This window comes from Malaya genurostris, chromosome 2 (genome assembly GCF_030247185.1).
Source record: "Malaya genurostris strain Urasoe2022 chromosome 2, Malgen_1.1, whole genome shotgun sequence".
Classification (NCBI taxonomy): Eukaryota; Metazoa; Arthropoda; class Insecta; order Diptera; family Culicidae; genus Malaya; species Malaya genurostris.
This window is the reverse complement of record NC_080571.1, coordinates 210,279,946-210,303,643: the sequence shown is the minus strand read 5'-3', so window position 1 is coordinate 210,303,643 and position 23,698 is coordinate 210,279,946. Positions and strand designations below refer to the sequence as shown.

Below are 23,698 nucleotides of genomic sequence, written 5' to 3'. Positions count from 1 at the left end.
GGATAAATCGTCCTCAACTACCTCGTTACGAGAATCTCTGTGCTCTCATCAACTCACCTACATTACAAAACAGACGAGTGCTCCTTCAACAACTCTTCGTGTTCAACCTACTAAATAATTACATCGATTGCCCCATACTACTGGATGTAACAATGGGATTCAAACAAGAAACATATCTGGACAACGTTGATAAAAGTGATCGGTCCTTGCATTTCACGAAGGAATGAAGCATCCAAATTCTTGCAATTTTCTCGAAAAAATCAACACATTTTGACTTCATGCTTTTCCCAATAATGCTCTTAAGCGCGGCTTTCACATCAAATTAAATTATTGTTGGTGTATAGTAGGTTGCTAAAAATATCATCAGGAATTTTAAAGCCAAATAATGAAAAAACTAAATTTAAAGCTTTGCGATTAAAATTAAAATAATTATTTTTCGAACTATTCAATCTTTTGCAAGACTACCACTGAACCAATCTTTTTAAAGCTATCTGGAAAAACAGGCCTTACGAAAACTTGTTCAAATTGGGAGTGTATTATAGAGATGGACAAAACCGTTCATATTAAAGAATCGTTTAAAACTTCATAGTTATACCGAAAGAATTAGTTCTATTGAACCGTCCTTTCGTTTTTCTGAAACTTTGTATGTTTCTTCGAAAATACAATGACATTGCAGACATTGAAGACAAATTTTAATGAAATTTGGGGCATCTTAAAAATATGAAGGCTCCTTCTTAATAAATTTATTAGACATGTTACCTGATGTTACTTTTACCATTTTACATACTTATTATGAAATTTATTAGAAATCCAGCAGAAGCATTAAAATTATCTATATTATTTATAATGAGATTAGGAGTAGTAAACTTTTTCCCGGATTTGCATTAAAATTCCCAACTTTTTCCCGGTTTTTCTTAGAGAAACCAAATTCCCGACTTTTCCCGATTTTGTCGGTCATTTGCCACCCTGTTTAACGCCTGCTGGAAAATAAGATCTTAAGAATCATGTCTTTAGTGGACTTTTCTGAATAAATTAGCGCAAAGAACAATTGCATAACTAGCACTATGGTCTCACTGCTATAAACAGATCTTTCCGCATCGGAGCTTGAAAAAACAACAACTGGCTTGCGAGATTAGCCAAAACCTTATACTTTTAACCAAAGACGCGGGACAATTATAAAAGTATTAATCATCTGAAGAGAACTTTAGACTTTCAAATTACACTGGTACGCGCTGATGAGTTCCGAACGTAGCCGTAAACGATAAGTAAAAAAAAGCTTTAGGCACTTAACACCAGATCGATTTCATGTAGGCGAATTTATTCTCCCCTGACGAAGTTCCCAAATAATATTTTTTTAAACAACACAAATAAAACCAACAGAAGCACATGTCTACACCGGAGGTAATGAGCCCCTGTCAAATGGAGCAACACAACACAACAAAAAAACGAGGCCGAATCGTAAAGCGTAGCTTCTTTCGTAGCCTTGGCCAGGTGTATTGGGGTCAGTGCAAAGCGACGACGGGAACGACGGACCGGTGCTGCGGTGAGCGGGGTAGAACTCTGACGAGTTGTGGTAGGTTAGAAAGCAAAAGGGCAAATAAGCGAGTGAGTAAACAAAAACAAGCCGTAAAAATATGCAAGCAATTGCCAATCCTTACGGTCTCGGTGCCGCGGAAATGCATACATATTGCACTGGGCTCTGCAGCAGTAACAGCAGCAGCAGCACCAACAGCAGTCAACAGCAACAACAACAACAACAACAAGAACGGAAAAAACAAGACGACCGACGAATGAAGAAGGTGCCAGCCTATATCGGTGTGCACAAGATGATATAGTTGTGTTTGTAGCAAAACGTTGTTTGGCGGGTGAAAATGTGCTGCAAACATGTATGATTGATTGTAATGTGAGAGGTAGAAGGTAGAATTTATAGTTGTCGGAATGGAAGGTGCAAGGAATTGTGATAACTGCAGTAAACATATGCAGTTTGTTGTGCAGTTGAATATGGAAATATTTGAAAGGTAATTTCCGAGCAGAGCACTAGACGCGGGGGCTTCACTCTGGTGTTTATTTTTGATAGTACGGCGCATTTACATACGTAGCCGGACAATACACACTATTACGATGCAGAACCATGCAACCATGCTGCAGATATAGGCTGTTTATGAATGGTACTTCGCACACAATAATAGTAATCTTCTGGTGCGATGGTAAACTCTTCCATCCATTCGGTTGTGCTCCGGTGATTACTGTTTACTATCCTGTTTATTTTGCAGCTACATTACACGCGATGGTTCTGCTGTACGACGGGCATTCATTCCGGTAGACGACGGCATCGAAGACCAAACCCTTGACGTATTTTCTCTACTTTGTTTCAAGACGACCAGGAGGAGTGTGTGCGTGAGACAGACAAACAGACGAACAGACAGACAGACATCGTTGGCGGTACGACTAACGAGAAGTAATGATACGACTTTTTATTCCAATCCAGTAAATAAATAAAAACAAAACCCTTCCTTTTCTTTGTCCTTCTACAGCTGCTCTCATCATAACATAAAGGCATTTAACATGAATTGGCTATTCAACGCAGAGTTTCGCAACTATCGGTTCGAGCTCGGAAACAGAGAACAAATCAATTAAATATCGATACAACTTCCCCATTGTCGGAGGCAAAAATAACATCTTATTTACAGATTGTTGTTTTTGCTACCCCGTCCGGTCCCTTGGTTCGGTAACTCACGGACGGTGCGTCGTCCGTCCATCAAACGCTATACCTATCTATCGCATGTGTACGTACGGCACGATACGGCCCCTGCCCCAATTCCGAAGGGTTTCTACAGACCACAGCACGCTTCGCATTGGGAAAGGCGCAAATCTATCCTGTCTGTGGTTTGTTCAATTGCAGCTTCATTGTTTTTTCGCTCGTGAGAAACCGAACCTTCCGCGTCCGTTCGTGTGTAAACTTCGAAGGAGTCGGAGGGGTTTTTGGCTGCCGTCTGTTGTTTATGTTGTCTCTCGTTCCTACTGGACTGGAATGTGGTCCGCTTGGTGAGTGGTGCACTAGCGTTGCTGCTACTAATATTATCAAAGCTGCTGCTGAGTGCCTACCCACCAACACATACCCATTTGGTGGCGCGCACTCGCATTCCCATCGGTTACCTTTTTTTATGGAATTGAACGATCCCACTAGCAGGGTTGCCACATTTAAATCTGCATTTTTCAGACGAAAAATCTGCACGCAAAGACCGAAATCAACATTTTGACGAAAAACGTGCTTAATCCACCTAGCAGCGAGATGAAACCTTTTTTTATCAATCCTCATGTGTTTTTGCATGAATATTCTTCGGTGCTTTAGTTCTCATGACATTACATTTAAGACCGTCGTTTTAAGCGGCAATTATGATATTTTAATCACTTATTACTCTGTAATATCGAAACTGCAAATCGGATCGAACTTGATTCTAAAAGTGTGACAATCGATTGAACATCCCATTATATGTCGAAGTAAGTTCCACTTTAGACATTACGGTACTTTAAGGTACTTTCAGAGCCGATATTCAGGAATCAGCATAACTCAAACCGATTCGTATGGCCATATGACGAATAAATTGCAATAGTTTTGAATCCAACTTTAAAGCTTTTCGGGATTGTCATCTTGTATATCGGTTTGAATTCTATGGCTTGTTGGATAGCTATTACCGTACGGAATCTAAGTCTAAAATAATATTCTATTTTCAAGGTCAAGTGTGACAGATATTGTCAAAAAACTGAAAATTTTGACATAAAACTTCGTATAACTCAAAAAGTAAACATTCGATCTCAAAACCATTGAATAGCGTTCTGGGTGACGGGGAGACCTTTCATTTGCGACTAGTTAGATCAAAATCGGTCCAGCCATCTCTGAGATCTCGTTCTCTTTGTTGACAACACACACACACACACACACACACGCGGACATTTGCTCAGTTGGTCGAGCTGAATCGATTGGTATATAACACTCGGAAAATTTATATGGGGCATTTCACGCAAAATCAGCCACCCAAAATTTTTTTTTCCATATTTCATTTCGACACGTATTTATACTTTTTTTATATATATAAAAAATAGGTATAGAATTAGCTGATATGGACCAAATGGTCTGCGCCATAAAAGCGAGAGAGGTATAGAATTCGCTCAAACTTTAGAGAAAATTTCCGAGGCCCGGATGGTCGAGTATCATATACCAATCGATTCAACTCGACAAACTGAACAAATGTCCGTGTGTGTGTGTATGTGTGTTGTCAACTAAGAGGTCGAGATCACAGAGATGGCTGAACCGATTTTGATCAAACTAGTCGCATATGAAAGGTCTCCCCGTCACCCAGAACGCTATTGAATGGTTTTGAGATCGGATGCTTACTTTTTGAGTTATACGAAGTTTTATGTCAAAATTTTTTGACAGTATCTGTCACACTTGACCTTGAAAACAGAATATTTTTTCATACTTAGATTCCGCACGGTAATATCCAACAAGCCATAGATTGTTAAAATCCGTCCACTTTTAACGGAAATATCGATATTTTGTGTAAGCGACTTTTCCCCCTATTCCATCAGTAGGAATTTTGAGCGCTGTATGACAAAGCAATGCTTGGGAGCAACGTAAAACACGATTTTTTATACTGTGACATACAATCGTTTCTAAGTACCAAAAAGACTGTGTACAGCATCCTTTTTCATGACAATTTGCCTTGGACCGATTTTAGCACGGTTCGTTTTTGGCAACATAATCGTTCGAATATGACATATACAAACCAGATGGTAGCATTTTCGAGTTGGAGCAATTCCATAATTATATTGATTTAAACTACTTACATCAATAAATGTTTGAAGAACATAACACCCATATAACATTCGAATCAGTTCGTCGAGATCAGCAATGGCTTGTGTGACAAATAATTTCACTCAATTTTTTCGGAGATGACTCCACCGTTTTCTACAAACACAGATTCATATGAAAAATCGTATGCTCCCAAACAAGGTTCCTGAATTATGATCTTCAAACATATGGAATCAAATGTAAACTATACAGCTTCTAAGGTGAATTTAACTGACTTCGGCTACACTGATTTTCGAATCGTTTCTCAAAGCTCAATCGTTTTCTCAAAAAAGCGTAAATCGAATTTCAAAAACAAAAATTCAAATCTAAGGATTTATAGCCCCATACAAAATTAATGAATTTTATCCAATTCTGGAATTACAGGGTGATGAGCTTTTAAAATACAAACCAATATAAAAGATTACCATCCCAAAAAGCTTCAAGGTTGGATTCAAAACTATTGCAATTCATTCATCATATTAGGTTATGCTGGTTCCTGAATACTGGCTCTAGAAGTACCGTAGATAAACTCTAAAGTGGAACTTACTCCGACATCTCATGGAATGTTCAATCGATTGTAACACGTTTAAATTCGATCCGATATGCAGTTTCGACATGACACTGTAATGTCGGAATGGTTGAAATCTCAAACTGCGTCTTAAAACGACGGTCATTAAGATAATGTCATGAGAACTAAAACACCGAAGAATATCCATGCAAAAAACATATGCGGATTGATAAAAAAGGTATCATCTCACTGCTAGGTGGATTAATCACGTTTTTTATTTCAATACGGTACGTGAAATTTTCGAGATGATTTTTTTAAGTTTCGCATTTTCTAAAAGAGCCTTTTTTTCAACAGCCTATACTGTAAAATCTAATAAAGATACAAAAATTCGTTCAAAATATGAATTGTGCGTCTTTTTCTTAGCTTTCAAATAAGCGATTCCATAAATTAACCTTTATTTAATGAAAAAAGTTAAAAATAATAAACGAATGAAAAAAAAATCAAACTTGGGCCTAATTTTGTTTTTTTGTTTAGTTGAAAACAGAAGCCTTTGATGCTTAACTCAATCTTGGCAAAGTTTCAGAGTGGAGAGAATAATACATTCGGAGCAGTGAATTTTTCAACCACGACCCGCATGCGCAAAGTGTACCGCAGCGCAACTCACTCGAATACGGGCTTAACTTGTAGACACATGTCGCGCCACTGATCGAATCCTAACTTTGACAGTTTATTGGTAGCAACGTTACAGTTAAGATTGCGGTGTGAAAATGAATTCAAAAATCAAAAACATTCGTTGCACCAAGTTTCTTCTTCCCTTCTTGAAAAAATCGATTTTTTGCAAGAAAATGATGTTTTGTGTGCATCGTGTAAAATTGTTTGACTTCAATTATTATTTCAGAGGAAAATTCATGATTTTCAATATAAAGACATCAACAGTTTGATAAAATAATTAGTTTGTAGTTTTAGTTCTCGGAATCCCAATAATAATTTTTTTCCCACGAGATTCCCTACTTTCGTAACAAAATTAATTTAAATTTATATCACTATCTTTTTTTGTTAATAACATCATGAAATATAATATATTACAATATCGGAACAGTCAACGATACACTACGAAATCAGTCGTGAATACAACCGATCTTGCAGACTACCGATTTCGTCGGTGGATGGTGAAATTGGATCAAATTTTTATTGGTTAGTTCGAAACTACACTGGAATATATTCTAGCGTTTCGCATATGATTAATCACAAGAATTGGAGCGATTCCTTCATTCATATGAGTGAAAACAAGAATAGTTTATTCCTATTCGTTCGTCGTATGGTCGATACGGACAAGAATGAGGGTGTATATCTTATCATTCATTTCAACTGCCAAGTTTACAAATTCAAAGCACTATAAATATTATCCTTATCCAAAACTAGTTCATTTTAAACTGATTTTGCAAGCTAAATTTACTATGGTTTTGTTTGTCAAGAAATTGCACAACAAAATTTGTTAATTTTATCACAATATTCATTGAAAAAAACTAATCCACTGAGAAAAATAAAAAATCTAGCTTTTTAGTTTCAAGCAACAATATTTGCACTGTATTTTTCTCTTTTGTCACTTTTTCGATAAAATAATTCGTTGCGTAAAACAAAAATTGAGCTAATTTTACAATACATTTCTCTGCCTGAAAGAAATCGAAGCACAACGAAATGAAAAATTCTTTAGAATCGAATTTAAAAGAAACCAAAACTTTTCTTGGTCTGAATTTTATGATGTTGTAGTTGGAAAAACGCTGGCAGTGAATTTTGTAACCATTGGATGAAAAACTTTTAGAATCCAATCTGAAAGTGAGAGCTTATTCTGATTATTTTCACTTTCGGTTATATGGTATAATGCGATTGGAAATCTTTCTGTTTTACTACCTTCCGTTACGAAGAAATTTTTGAAACCATATGAAATTACACTATACTAGTTGCAATTCATATTAGTATCAAATTTTAACCCAATCTGCCTGTCGATTCCGGTATTATAAAGTGATGAGTGATAAAAAAATGCATTTTCATAAGGATGTAAAAAGGATCAAATTTCTTAAAACTAGTCAGTATTTTTTTCTAGCAAGCGGGTCTTATTAAACCAAAACTGGGCCCAATTTTAAGATCTAGAATCACCGACAGCCGTGACCAAGAAACTCCGGAATAAAACTGTCATCGATTTGTCTAAGATAGCTAATCTGATTTTCACAAACTTCAACTCTGATAAAAGGTATTCAAGTTTCACTGGGTAATCTTGATTTTTGTCGGAAACGACACCCAGTTTCGGAGTTACTGAGTAATGAGTTTTTGAGAATTCGAACTGTCATATAGTTGCAGTTGAAAAATGTATGAGCCTTAGATTTTTTTTGCAAAACTATTTCTAAATGGATCTTGCCCAACAAATTTCAGAAAAACCTCAATGAAAAAAATTATCATTACACTAATATCGCAACACACTTCACCAATCGCACCATAAGAAACGTAATCATTTCGAAGTACAAACAACCCAGATCCGTGATAACTCTTCATCTATGAGTTTTTCTTCGCTTCTTCGTACGAACCAACAATAACACCAAAAACAGCATCTGAATCATAGTTTACAGCAATAGCAGTAAAAATATTTCCCAAAACATGCTCACACAAACTCCAAATTTTGTCGCAATGGAACCTTTCCACATTCATTACGAAACTGTTTGGATAGCGCCGTGTTGAGCTTCGGTAACATAAACATATCATCCTTTCTCATCCATTTTGCAAGCATTCGTATTACATAAAACCATTTGTCAGTTTGTCAAGTTATCTAATTCTTACCTTATCTTGCACGATTTCAAAACAATTCAACCAGTTATCAGTTTATTTTTGTTCACTAAGTCTCTGTCGTATTACCGGACCTCTCTATCAGTCGCAATTATACGTATTTATCCACTTTGCTTCGGTTGCCTCGCAGTACAATACAATAATAACACGCCTTTACGGGGACACTCGCTCTATTCTGTTAGAACAAAACAAAAATAACCATTTATACTTGGATCAAAACAACACTGCATAACACGACGTCGTCGGCCAGCACAAGTTGGTGGCGGAGCGATAGCAAAACAAAAACACCACACAGAAGTCGCTGTTTGTGGAGCACTGCATGCCACCATCCATTATCGACAACAATTGCCTTCTCCTAGCACTATGTAATACAGTCTTGGTCAGGGAATTACAAAAGCTGCTGAATGATTTGTCCTATAGTACGCTGCAAAAGAGCGCTACTTATTTCCGGAAAACAGGGCGAAGCCCACAAGAACCTCCCGTGCAACCATTTAACCAGGTCGAACGCATCCTGCAGTGATGCCGTCATAGATTTTTACCATTTAATTCGTTGAAGGCAATGATTGTACAAGCGTAATCGTAAGGTATCCGATCATTTAAATTTAGATTATTCCATTTTTTTTAGTTTTAATGTTCTACACTGTAATATATTCGATATACGTCTGACAACAAATATATTATGCCAAACGTACAATGCGCTTCTTATAACAACAAAATATGCAATGTGCTGATGAAATTGAAAACAATCGTGCTTAGATGCAAGCAAAAAATAAAAGGTTCAACATACATTGCACAACACGCAAGACTGGCACGAGCTGACAACACTGCAGAAGGAAAGAGCACAGCAGAAAATATTCTACACCACACAGTAAATTCCTTTCCGCACTTTTTTCGTAATTCGTTCACTTTTCCACTCGGAATGCGCCATCAACACAAAACAAACGAATAGATTCACTGAAAACCGTCGCAATTCACGTGAATCGCTCGATTCTGCCGCAAAGGTGTCGAATCTGGAGCAAACCAAACGCAATTTGACCGAAAATTCACATGAAAAACCATGTGTTTTGATTATTTCCACCAGCAGTACGAGTTTTCACTACGTAGTAAAACGCGTCCATCTTGGCTTTTGAGTGCCTCACACGAATACCAGTCACTGCTAGGGTGGCGAATGCCAAAACAACTACCGACACCAACACCAGTGCACGCAGAATCAAAATAAGACGGCTCGCAATCGAAGCGAAAGCCAAGATAACGGGAACGAATTCATAACAAGCCTTGGGAAAACATGCTACCTATGTAACGTACAAACACTCACGAGTGCCGGTGAGACCCCGGTTGCGTATGAGTACGACATTGCTGCACTGTAGGAATACGCAGTAGAAACAACTTGCATACCTGTGTGGGAACACGAGGAGAGTAAATATTTTCATTCATGCGCCATTCACAAGGTGCGCATTGGATTTCGGTGAGTGCGCAAACAAAAACCGTACAAGGGGTAAGATGATGCAATATTAGAATGGCTCAATTATAAACCTGTTTGGTTAGTTTGTTGTCAGCAAATAGATAACGTTTCAAAGGCGCACCTTTACGCTAGTTTCTATAATCAAGTTCTAAGGAAGCTTAAATTTCTAGGAATATACTACTCTATTTTCTCATAACTCAACCAAACAAAGCCAGGAGGCCGTCCTTGGTTCCATCTTGAAAAGACAAAAATGAGGTGCTTGCAACGTAAATAAACAATTAGTGATGCAATAATATTTCGGTTATTCTTGTTTGTTGCACAAAAGTTTGAGATTGTTGAGTTGATTCCTTAAGAATCAACTAAAATACAACAGAAAGCGTTTTGGGACATCATGTAGAGATAATTTTCACAATTGGTGAAGCGAATAGTGTTTCAAAACATTACAGTGTTTGGAACCAAAAACGCGAGGGGCCCAACATAATCGAAAGTATGAATGGCTAGTGCTAACAAATCAGTGGCAGATGGCTGAAAATAAATGACAAGCACTACTGCGAACGTAAGTTATTTTTTCAAACAATAATAATGCAACTTAGTTTTATTCACACCAGCAAGGTGAATTTTGCAATGTCAATACCGTAGATTTTACAGGGTGAGAAAAAATTATTGTCTGAACTGTTCTGTCACCTTTTACAATCAGCTTTATTTGGGTTTTTGACACCTTTAGACATGTTACTAATTAAATGGGTTATTACAAGGATCCCACAAGACTAAAGTCTAAGTTTTCTAGCCTATCTCGATAAACATTAGAAAAGGTCCCAAGTACATATGATAGTTTCTCTTTGTTTACTTTCGTTTCCAATTATTAGAGCAGATTCGTGTATTTTTCAACAAATTCATAAGTACAGATCGAAAGTTGATTCTTTCATTCATTATTCTAGGTAAGTTTTAGAGATAGGAATTGCCGATAGGGCCGTAATAATCGAAAGAGATAGTAAACAAAGAGAAACTGTCATTTGAACTTAGGACCTTTTATAGTGTTTGTCTTCCTATAACAAAATGTGCTGTTCCATGTTCCATGATTCATGACTTTTGATAATTTCTCGCTTAGATTCATATCTTATGAAATTTCTGAATAATTTGCCACTTCGACATAGTTATGCTAAAATAGTCTATATAAAACCTTAGTTAAAGATCTCCTTGAATCTACATTCAAGCAAGGTACACGCAGAAAAATGGAGCATGTTTAAGATAACAAAGCTGTTAGCAGATTTTTTAATTTATGATGAATTTTAGTTAGAAGATGAATCAAAATGTTAGTCACACACTTAAAACCAATTCTCGAGCTCGGTAAAGTATAATGCCAAGACAGTTTGGCAACACACAACTTTGCTGATTGTTCAGTAATCAATATTATGTGTTTCGAGATTCGTTTAGTTGATTTACTGATTTTTCAGCAAAGCTCATCTTTTTGCCGAGATTTGGTAAAAACTTGTGCTCAACACATATTGGTTATTAACAATTATCCCGAAATCAATTTCGGTAATAACTGACGTTTGTCAATTTATCTAGGGTCTTATTTTTGTAATGATACAACTGAGTGAACCGTTCAAATGAATCGTATTAGTTTTATTCTTAAAAGCATTTGTTCTCTCGCGGATGAAGTTTGTACACATTTTATAAGTAACTAGCTGAATGACCCGGCCTCGCTCGGAAATGTTTCGGGAACAAAAAGCCGAACAAAATTCCCGAAGTTATCTTACTTAGTGTAATACTCTGAGCAGTTTTATGTTGCCATTCAATCAATTTTACCTTACACTTCCCATGCTTGGGGCACTTGCTGTACTCCCTCTCCCTTAAAATAACCTTTTAATCTACATTGACATAAAAGTAGTATCTGTATTTGTCAAGATGCATCGTTTATCGTAGAATAAATTTTATATTGAACTCCCCTTTTGTTAGTGAACTATAGCTCTCCTCCATGATAACCCTTATGACCACCTCTTAGTAGTGTACGAAGTATCTGTGCTCTTCAAAAAGTATCGATTAATTCATTAAAATTAACAATAGCAGTACTACTTAATTCAAATTAACGATAGCAATACTATCTAGCACAATCTTTACATTCTTGCCCCTCTCTTATTTTATAAAAAAAATCAAGATGAAAATTGATTTTCAAGATCCCTCTTCTCCTAGTCTGAATCCGCCCCCCTATCTTGTTTGACGACGAATAAGAAAATGTTACAATAAACCTTTGTCATGAATATCTAAGCTTGTCGTGACCACCTCTGAATAGTAAAAAGTAAATTCTATAAACTTCACATTAAACTTCCTTTTTTAGAGGCACTCATTATATCCACCCCCACAAATATCATTAGAACCATATTTGAGATTTCCAAATGTATGTATGGTTTAGAAAATTATCAATTCTCTTTAAATAAGATAAATTTCGACATGGCCTCCTCAAATTAAGAACGCTTGTCCTAATGATCATCTCTAAAGAGCAAGAAGTACCTATGCCAAGTTTAATTGCAATACGTTCAGTAGTTTTGGAGTTATGCTGTTAAAAACATTACACCGCCCTTTTTAAAGGTACATCCAACCCTCACATAATCATACCTACGGAATGCAAAATGTTTCTATGGTTTTCAAAAATTATCTATTCTTGTTAAATTAGACACATTTTCTCTTGACACCACAAACCCCCCCCCCCCCCCTCTTTTGAGAACACTTGCTACGCTCCTTCCCCCACAAAAATACCCTTATGACCATCTCTTACGAGCAATAAGTATCTGTATCAAGTTTGATAGCAATCCGTTAATTAGTTCCGGAGTTATTACATTACAAACATTACAATTGCTACATCCACCACCCATATAATCATATCTAATATATGCAAACTGTTTCTATGGTCTAAATAAGTATCAATTCTCGTCAAATTAGACCAATTTTTTCATGACCAGGTTAAGGACCCTTTCTACGCTCTCTCCCCCATTAAAATACCCTTATGACCTTCTCAGAAGAGCAAGAAGTATCTGTGCCAAGTTCCGTTAAATAGTTTCGGAATTGTGCCGTTTCAAACATTACAAACCCCTTTTTAAAGCCACTTGCTACATCCACCCCCCGTTAAGTCATATCTAATGTATGCAAAATGTTTCTATAGTCTTCAAAACGTATCGATTGTCGTCAAGTTGTATGAATTTTTTCATGACTCCTTCCTGTTAATTACACTTGCTACGCTCCCTCCCCTATAGAAATGCTCCCTAAACCATCTCTGAAATGCGAGTAGTACCTGTGCCAAGTTTGGTGGCAATCCGTTCTGTAGTTCCGAAGTTATCGCGTTACAAACATACAAACTTACATCCATTTATATATATATAGATAGAAATGTTATCTGCTTCTTCAAGTTACCTACCCAGAAGGGGGGGGGGGGCGTTGCTCTTTTGTAAGTTACAGGTGTTACGAAGCGCAACCTGCGTTACTTTTTTGTTAGCTATGGGCGTCATGAAGCGTTGCATGCACTACATTGTTTGAAGGTAAAGGCATTATGGAGCGTTACATATGTTACTTTTTCCTTAGTTATAAGTGTTACGAAGCGTTACATGAAGTGGTAAGTTCAAAGTTTTACGAAGCGTTACATTCGTTACTTTAAATAAGTTTTAGTTTGAGTTGCGAAGCATTACATGTATTACTCTTTCGTAAGTTTTAGGTGTTACAAAACGTGACATTTTCAAAAGGTACAAGTGTTACGAGGCGTTACATAGCAAAACAAAGCCTTGGTATTACATTCCTGTAGTGGAATTTGACCTTCTGTTTCAACAGACTTCGCAGCCAATTCAGAGTGTACAGAACCATTGCATTGCTGGTGCTACAATTCTACTGACACTACGAATCCTTCCAGGTCTGGGCTCGAACATACAACTGGTTTGTAAGACCAGTGCCCTATGCAATGAACCGTCAACCCGGGACACGGGGTGTTACATCCTTTACTCTTTAATACGTTTTGTGAGTTACGGAGCATTATATGTGTTACTTTTGGTAATCTATTGGTGTTACAAGCGTTACAAGAGTTTTGGCATCCCAATCATCCCATACTGAAGAGTCACTTATTTGCAAAATCTACTGGAAATGTCAAAATTATGGAATGATTTTAAATGATCTTGCAACGACTTGGAATACACTGATTAAAATTAGCACGATTACATATCTGAAACGAAAACTTGTATCTAATTTTGAAGAAACGTTTACATTAAGAGTGAATAGATACAAAATTAACATTAGGCATTAGCCCGATAGAGCGATAAAGAGCATCGGACATTTATTTTGGTTTCGATTTCAGAGATTTTAAGATAATAATTTTAAGATATACCCGTCCACTGAGCATCTAGCATCCGTCGTGCTCCTCACTTTTGTATACCTTCACTCTTTGCGTTAGCGATACTCAATGTACATGTGAAACTTGGATTTTCCACACTTTTGTGCAACATTTTTCAGGCACTTCAAAGCTCCAGTAGTGCTACCACTTCGGATACTTCGATTATCTATGATCTATATACCATCAAATTTTCGGCCTGACTTATTTCCAGTATGTAGTCCAACGGGCGAATAACTCTAAACCCCGAATGGCGGCAACTCGTGAAACATCTCTTCAGTTTTATATACATATATTAGATGTTTGATTTCGCGTGTGTGGGTGCATAAGCAGAACGTGGTAACTCATTTCCCAGTCCCGAGGCCCTACACCCTCGGCCGACAAACGGAGTGCTGAGCAGCTTTTCCCCTGAACGTTTTCCCTGTTGACTGTGACGCGCGAGCAGAGAGACTGACTAAACCTCAATGTTTTTCAGCATGACTGAGGCGGCAAAAAGCTTTACGTTCTCGTTCAAGTTTCCACGTACAACGCCCATTTCACGCCAGCAAGGGTGCTGGGCCATAGTTTCGACTTCCGGGACTTCGGAGCCGAAAAAATTGGACATTGTATGAGTTCCCCATGAATGGTAAACGTTGACAAAATTTTGATCTTGGAACCATAATATGGGTACAATTCAGCTTCAGTCGAGAAGGTAAGGCGTTTACCTTGCACCCTGCGAGAACGATAAAAAGAGTTCTCGTAACTTGTACCTTGTCCTCCTACACCCACATTCTTCAATTTGAGGAAGGTTCGTAGCAAAAAAAAAATAAAACGCTGTAGACTTTGTGCTTAAGAAAAAAACGAGCCTTGCCAACATCTCAAATTGGGTCAAAAGGATGTGATGCGCTGATGAAAGCGATCTCGTGTGCAACATTAATTCTCTATGCCTCGTGTATTTAAAGCAGGAAGAGAAGGTCCGGTATTGCATAATTTGTTACGTAGAAGTTAAATCATATGCAAAGGGTGCCAAGGGCAATGTTTTCAGCCTATGGAACATAGTTTGTCTGCGCTGTATGAATTATAGGATATAACTATTGATGGCATGCTTTAGAACCAGTTGTCAAGAACGGTTGACTTTTTATATTTTTCAAGCTTTAGAAGACAATTATTTGTTTAGTTTTGTAAAAAGGATGTCCAATCGGTAGTTTAAGTCATGTTGTTATGAAAAAGATTGCAGTTAGGATTCCACTTATCATAAAAAAAAACTGCAGGACGTTTTGAAGGTGTTGTAAACAGATCGTGGCTAAAATAAACGAGTATAATAATAATGTGGAACGAGTAGAAGGTTATCATAAGAAATTTTTGTAAGATTTATTTCCTCTCATTTCACTAGAATTCGGTTGCAATCAGAAATTGTATGCATTCGACAGCGTCTCATTAACTTACCGACTAAATCGAGAACTGATGTCACGGAAAAGTAGAACAATTAAATCTCATTGCATTATTGCACTTTTAAATCTTCTTTCGATTATTTTGTATATGAACCATTTCGCGAACAATTTTAACTTTTGGTTAACATTTGACAGTTATTTTCGTTTGTGTGTACAGATATACAAGCTGGAACAGTTTTTTTCGAGAATTCGTGTAAATTCTGAATTCGCTATGCTTTGAAAATAAGGAGCTAAAAATATGGTTAACAAATAATCCAGCATTTTTAATCGATAAAAGTCTTACTTTTCACCTTAATGATAATTTTTGGCTAGCCATTGGTTTTGATCTTTGCAGAAGAATGTTTACCACAGTAACATGGCATCACTGCAGCGGGCTGCTCCAGCACTAAAAATTTGACAGGACCTTTTTTTTTTACTATAAATACGTTTATTTCTTAAGGCAGTTTACATAAGTTTTTCATCGCCGTAGTATCACTTTTACATAAAATACTTATCCTAATATAATTCTAAAATAGTCACAACGATTTAAATTTATTAAAACATATTCCTCTTATTACTTAAATATCATCTTATGTAATTCGCCATTAATTATGATATCTACTCGGAAATATTAATTGAACCAAACGATTAACTTCAATAAATTATAAAATAAGCTGTTATTTTCAGACATTTTGTTGATACTTTCATAAAGTATTTCGAGTTTGTTTGTATCATTACATAATTTCTATTGGTTGAACTCATGGTCGCAGCTGGAATCAGAACTAAGTCTTAAGAGGGGCCATTATTAAATTGAAACTCCAATTTTCTTTATGAAATGATAAAGAAATTTCATGTATGGAAGGTCACGACAAGCAAGAATGTCACGAACTGGGACATTGGATAGTCTACCTTGAATACGAAAGAATTTATTAGTTGAGATCTGACATCACGATACTCCACGCATGTCCAAACGACATGACAATATTCCGATAACCACAATGATTAGTCTCACAACACCGAGGGATGGATGATGAGATAAGCCGCGGACGAAGTGACCCCCGATCCTCGTTGGATGGAAATGGAAACTCATCTCCCCCTAGAAAAAGGGTGACAACGAGATCCAATAGCAAAAAAATTTTTAAGTAACAAAAATGTAAACCAATCGGCGACGTAAAGCTTTTACGCAAAAAGGCCAGAATAAAAATTTTATTACAAAAAAAACCTAAAATGTCCGTTCTTTTTCATTACGCAGTGGAGTGGACTAGCCCAGCTGTTACTAGAAGGATGTCAAATTCCGAATTCGCTCATCAAGGCGAATTCCTCCTTAGTTGCTCTAAGTTTGTCCGGGTGCATTCGTCTGGCTTTTGATGCAGCTGGCGGTTCTTTTGTTACGATGTGGTGTGTGACGCCATGTTCTGTTTTTGCTCGCAAGGTGGCTGGTAATGTAATTTCCCGATACTTTTTCAAGAGTTCGTGGAATGGGTCAGGCCCGTGCGCAGAAATCATCCATGGGGGGGGGGGTTTCAAGGGGAGAGGGGGTGTCCAAAAGGCGAAAAGGCGCCTCATACACTATATTGACAATGTAAAACAAATTCTGACAGGCTCGTACGCAGGAATCATTAAAGCGGGGGAGGGGGGGAGTTCAAATTATGTCAGTTTATAAATTGATAAAAAATATGAATTGTCAAGTTATTTGCACTTTAATATAATAAGTACTCCATTGTTCATGAAACTTAATTTTAAAAAAAATCTTCATGGGGGGGGTTAAAACCCCCAAAACCCCCCTCTGCGCACGGGCCTGGAATGGGTGATTCCAATTAACGGTGGTGATGGTGTTAACATCAGCTTTCGTTAGTTCTCCGCTAGATCGCATATTCGTCTTAGGATCGATAAGGTTTCGGTTTTTTATGTCAATGACTGGAGCAAAGTGAGCTAAGAAGTCGGCTCCGATTATTGCGTGGCTAACATCTGATACTAAAAAGTTCCATGTGAAACGCCTTCTTAGTCCAAGATCCGTAGTAAAGAACTTGGTCGAATATGCTGCGGAATCGGCGTTGATTGCTTGTCTCGTTTTGAAGCTGGGACGATTGAGACGACGACACGACCTGCCACTAGTCTATCGAAACTGTATCGCAAATTGACCTACCCCTCAGTAACTGGTAATGTCAAAATGAAATCGTTGGAAAAACTATTTAAACTGGCAACTCAAGATAATGATTTCGGTACTAACATGTGATTAGGGCATATCGTGCGATATGCCCTTTAGAAAGTTACGAAAAATAATGCTCATTACTCAAGTTTTAAACATGAAATTCAAGCATGTTGCGCACAATATCGTAGATTGGGCTTCTATCTACGAGATTATATCGATTATTGTGTAAATGAAGGTTGTAGAGCCGAGTACATTTTGTAACATTCGCAAGGGCCTATCGTGCGATATGCCCTAATCACATGTTACTACCGATTTATTGATTTTGAATAACGGTTATTATCACCTTGGTTACTGCATATTGAAGACTTGAGAAATGTAAACAAATACTAACTGCCTCGAATGGATTAGTAGCAAGTTCTCCAGTTTCATCACCTGTTAGAGCCGTAGATCGATCAGTTTTATCAGATAGAGGCTTTCTTGAGCGCTGGCTGGGTCTCGAACATGCGAAAAATGTTTTTTGGAGCCAGCGCTATCAGGTTGCCGTATGTGGCCAATATTTATTGTATTGGATACTTTCAATGTATTGTCGGTATCACGTTACGTTTTAACGACTTATGTCGTTTTCGCTTGAGAAAACTGAAACGGACCCAGGGCAGTTTCATCAAGCAAACAATTTTCACGAAACTGTGTTGGCTTCGCACTTAGCAACGGGGGTTCGAACAAACCTGATATAAAAACCAGGTTCGAAACTGACTCGATTTTCAGTTCAACAACTTAAAAACTAGGTTCGAAACTAGCTTCAAACAATCGTTTTGACAGTAGCTAGGGTGGAAACTGGGTTAGGTGATGCCAAATCAAGCGAAAACGACGCAGAGAAGCACGTCATCGGTGTAAATACAGAATTTATATTTATGCTTTTCAAATGACTAATGACTGAAGTAAAACGATTTCAATTGTTCGCAAAATCATTATTCATTCGCCACTTCTTTATTTGTTCCAAACCGTTCATACTATTTCCTTTTTTTTTTAGTTGAAATATTTTTTCTCTACCGCCAATAGCATTTTTCGTCGATTTATTGTCCTTAAGTTGTGTATTTCTTCAGAATAATTAATGAGTTTTTATTAAATTTTGCGCTGATGAAACAAAATTTAAAATTATAAAACTTCTTCAAATGGTTTGCTACGAACTAGTTATCTAGGAGTCCCACAATAAATAATTGTGGGACTCCTAGATAACTAGTTCGTAGCAACTTAAACAGTGTTGCTCAAGAACATTATTTTTATCATTATCAAGGGGTCGCAATATTTCTGGTAACTGACGGTAAATCGCTCACGATCTCTTTTTATTCTGATTGTCCTTCGGAGTGCCTGGTCGTGTCGTCGATTGAGACGTCGGAGCGGGTGTCAATGAGATAGCGAATACCACTCGTCCTGTCATACAATTTCAGTCGTCGGCTTGAAACAACGGTGCCCACCTCGGCCGACTCAGGTGGGTAAGCACTTAGTTTTTTGGTTGGTTATAATTGCACGGCTGCTTGCATCGTTCTGCATGTTCTCCGTACTTTCGATGGTACCAGCATACATCTGATTCGCTTCTGGAGCGTGACGACGATCGACCCCGACGACGATCGATATCCTGAGTCGGGCCAGGCTTGAATCGACGGAATTCCGTGCTGAGCACCTCCAGTTGTTCCTTTATTTTTTGCATCTCTTCATTTGCCTCGGATTTCATAGATACGGCAGCTGTTTGCGGAGTTTCGGCCATTTCCGCTAGCTTGGCTAACGCTCCTTCGCTGATGGTCAATATGGGTCGAATATGGGCTGGCATTCGTTGCAGAAACAGCATTTTGAGGAGACCGTCGTTGACATTTAGTCCGTTTGCGAGTTCCTGCATCTTAGACAAAAGATTGTAGGGCGCATGTCACCGAGATCGGACGATCCCAGTAACCGTTCATGGCTTTGTATTTTTCCTGTAGTGGTGGATTTGTAACCAACTCGGCGATGTGACAGATTACCGAATGGTCCACTTTTGCGGTGATGTGGTAAAATTTAGTTTAATTCATCGTGACGTTGCCTAAAGCAAGCTGCGCTTCCGCCTGTGCGCACCACATTTCTGGATCCGTCTTCCAGAATTCTGGAAGTTTTACTGAAACCGCGGCAGTGCGGGGAGTGTCATTTTCCTCTTCTGACATGGTTGAACAATGAAGATTAGGTACCGGAACGCGCCGATTGAAACGGAGGTGAGGTTAAGTTACCGGACCGGGACGAAGAAAACCGGAATCGAAATATCACGAAAATGCGCACTTGTACGATACTTGCAAAATCACGTCGGGGTCACCAACTCGGAAACGAACACGGAATAAAACGAACCGTTCACGGGAGTTCAAACTGATTTTATATATTTCTTAGTTTGTGAGGAAAGCGTCCTTCTTTCCGTTCGAGGTTAATATAACTGCGGTGCGTTGTTCTCTCTGTGAGTGATTGTGTAACTGTCACCGATAGACTCTCAATTCTCTCTCGGTAGGTGCGCACACAACTCGAAAAGCGCAGGATCGGGCAGATCATAAACTATACCCCATAAGACAAATATTTCAATTGTTTTATCTATACAAAATGTATAACTATAAGCCGGTTTTGTTTAGCCGTTAGAATCTTGAGTGGTGAAAAAAAATAAAAAAGTACAGGTGTGTAATGTCAGAGACATAACTGGATGTCGTGAATATGAATAAAACTGACACTTTTACTTTATACTTCCGAATATAAATTAGTTGATCGATAGTGTGAATTGTGCAAGCGACAACACGACCTGTCACTCGGCTATCGAAACTGTATCGCAAATTTAACTACCCCTCAGTAACTGGTAATGTCAAAACGAAATCGCCTGAAAAACTATTGAAACTGGCAACACAAGTTCAGATTATTTATTTTAAATAACAGTTACCATAACCTTGGTTACTGCATATTGAAGATTTGGGAAATGTAAACAAAACAAACTGCCCTGAGTGGAATTATCGAATAGTTTAATCGGATAGAGGTCTTCGTTAAGGCTTGTTGGTGCTTGAACATATTGAAAGTGACTTCCAGACAATTCAATATTCATCGATGTTTGTTAAATAGTTTAACGTAACCATACTTAGATATATAATGACTATCTTCTATGTAAATGAGTTTTTAAATGGTGTTATGTTTTGCAGTCATTTAATTCATCAGTTCGAATCTTTTTATCAGTCCGATTATCAGAATTTAGTATCGAAAACATATTTGTTCTTTTCTAATGACTTTCTCGCCCCTTTTTCCAAATCATTCAGCCCTCCTGGAAACTCCTCTACTTCTACTCTCAATGATTTGAGGTCTTCGCAAAGTGCGTGTATACTTTGATGAATTTAAAAGACACTTGAAAAGCACGGGAATTAATTTTTTTAGGATATTAGATCTGATCGGAATTATAGATTTTAAGTGCACATCGAAAGCCACCCATGAAAACAGGTCTTCAAATAATTTGATTATTTGTGTCTCAAATAGAAAATAGACTGTAACTACAGTCTACCGTAAGGCGGCTGGAACCTATTGAAGTAGTCGAATGTGAAGAGTGTCGGATACAATTTAACAATGAAGTCTCATTTTTGTTTCGTGAAGACTGGTACTAACTTCCGGGTTTGTTGACAGTATATCAAGCAAAAGTGATGTGTTTCGGAAACTCGACTGGATATTTCGAAAAATAGTGATCGTCATCATGGATGAGTTTGATGACTACACTACAGATAGAGCTAATGGGTAGCTGTGGATGATATATGTAGTACGACACCTTCCTGTCGTAGTACTACTTCTAGTGCCAGATTTGGTCATTGTGGTCGGCACAAATCGACAAAGAACGTTGTAACAAAATTTAAATTTATAACACAGTTTCACAATTTTCTTAAATGGTTTGTTTATTTATTATAGCGGTCCTTGGTAATTCGATTCGTAGCACCTTAAACAGTGTTGCTCAAGAAGATTATTTTTATGATTATCGAGGGGTCGCTATATTTATGGTAATTGGCGGTAAATCACTCACGAACACTTTTTGTTTAGATTTTTCTTTGGAGTGCCTGGTCGTGTCGTCGGTGCAAGTTTTGCCCTTTTACACTATTAGAATTTGGAACGATACACCTAAACTACAGTTCAGTTTAGTTACATTAAACATTCTGACACACAAATATTACGAAATCACCAGTTCATAAAATAATGGTGGTTCTGAAAAGAACCTTTTATGGTGTTTTAGGCGTTCGTGATGGAGAGTGACGAATTCCGATGGATACCGCTGACTTCCGTCTTCTATTTCCAGGATGACCTGTTGTCCATGAATGCGAAACTGATATGTGTTCTGTTGGAGTCTCTTGCTTCTTCCGCTTGCGGTAGTAAGCTTAGTATTTCGCTTGGAGATTCTTCGATCGCACCATAATGAACACGATGACGACAGCCAAATTCGAAATGAATGGCTTCTGCGCCGGTGCTATATTTTATATAGCAAATCTGCAGAAATTTCACTACAAACTACAACTGGTTGAAAAATGGGCCGTATACAGTATAGTGAAGTAAAATTTCGCCTAATTCTTTGGGTATAAAATTATGCTTCTGAATGGCACCTTAGAGAATTTTGATATCGATTATTTCATTTCGGATTTCAATATTTTAGTAAAAGATTAATTTCTGGCATCCCAGAAGAGCCACATTGTATAATTTTCTAAGATATTATACACTGATTTGATATAAACGATTTTAAACACTGTTGCGAATTTAGAACTGAATTTAGAATTCAGCATTTAGAAAATTGCAAAAAACCGATCAAATTATCTTAGATTTGCACTACACTGATAATTTTAATTATCGATTTACAAAGAAGCAATCTTTATAGTTCTTTGGGTAACATTTAGAGCTATTAGAAGGGCTGATTTTGCATAATGTTCCACATTGTTGTCCATTTTCCGTTGTATTTTGCTCCAATGCAAACGACCACCAACAGTAATCGATCTTCTTCGAAAGAAAAACTGGCTCTGCGACCGGAGCGTTTGAGGTTTTGTACAACGCTAAAGGTCTGCTGTTATTACTAGCGACTGCTCCACCTGACGACCGAAGTCCAAATGAAAGCATTGACGACTGCTGCTCCCGACGATTTGAGGCCTCATGCCACGCGAAAGGTCTGCTCTTATTATTGACGACTGCTCCATCTGACGACCGAAGTCCAAATGAAAGCATTGACGACTGCTCCATCCGACGATTCAAGTCCAAATGAAAACACTACATAAGCGTTTGAGGCTTTATACCACGCAAAAGGCCTGCTTTCATTGCCATCTGCTCCACCGGACGACTGAAGTCCAAATGAGAGCTGCGAACTGAGCGTTTGAGGTTATTAACCACGCAGAAGGGGCACAATTTAATTTTTGAGTTGTTTATAGTTCTCACCGGGCCCCTGTCACGACGCCATCTTGATGAGATAAAAATCGGAACTTCAAAATCAGCTGATTCAAACGTAACCAAACAATTAGTAATGCAATTGCTTTACGGTTTACCTCGTTTATGCCCCGTTTACACTTCTGCTGGCTGCCAGCATGCTTGTGTCAGTGTACTGCCCTCTTAGGAAAAAACGTTCAACTGTGGTCCAATGATCCAAAGTATTAGACCAACGAAGGACCACCGTTGAACGTTTTTTTCCTCAGAGGGCAGTACACTGACACCAGCATGCTGGCAGCCAGCAGAAGTGTAAACGGGGCATTAGTGTACGAAAATTAGTGAATTTTGGGTCGACTCTCTCACAATAACTTGTCGGTTCAGTAAAAATACAGCAGACTGTGTTTTGGGACACCAAGTATAGATAATTTTCACAATTTGAGAATCGCGATGAGTATCAAAACATCGCAGTGTTTGGGGCTCGAAACGCGAGGGGCTCAACGTAATTGGTGTACTTTCAAATGGCTGGTGCTCACATACCGGTGTCAGATGACTGGTTCTCACACTGTTCAAAATATTATCGTAAATTCCTGATCATATTTTTGATGAAATAGTGAGAGAATTATGTTGCTGCCCTTAATACAAGTCGAGATATTCACGATTAAGTTCTGTCCATTCTTC

General features: G+C 37.9%; 2 protein-coding genes across 12 annotated transcripts in view; both read right to left on the bottom strand.

The window, feature by feature from the left end:
- The window catches only part of LOC131427345 (insulin receptor substrate 1), a 632,725-nt gene extending 623,411 nt beyond the window's left edge, over window positions 1-9,314 (bottom strand). For 8 of the 11 annotated variants that reach the window (XM_058590455.1, XM_058590456.1, XM_058590444.1 and 5 more), the window contains exon 1: window positions 8,193-9,314. The gene's annotated coding sequence lies outside the window, so the exon portion shown is untranslated. The remainder of the gene's footprint in view (window positions 1-8,192) is intronic. The other 3 variants (XM_058590446.1, XM_058590449.1, XM_058590451.1) reach the window with 3 other exon arrangements.
- A 9,777-nt stretch (window positions 9,315-19,091) lies between these two features.
- LOC131429112 (uncharacterized) lies at window positions 19,092-19,484 on the bottom strand. Its single transcript, XM_058593159.1, has one exon. The coding sequence runs from the start codon at window positions 19,482-19,484 to the stop codon at window positions 19,092-19,094; it is 393 nt and encodes a 130-aa protein (XP_058449142.1).
- Window positions 19,485-23,698: the final 4,214 nt, after the last annotated feature.

Excerpts from the sequence above, each read along its gene's own strand:
- LOC131429112 (XM_058593159.1), bottom strand. The coding sequence starts at position 19,484 with ATGCAGGAACTCGCAAACGGACTAAATGTCAACGACGGTCTCCTCAAA.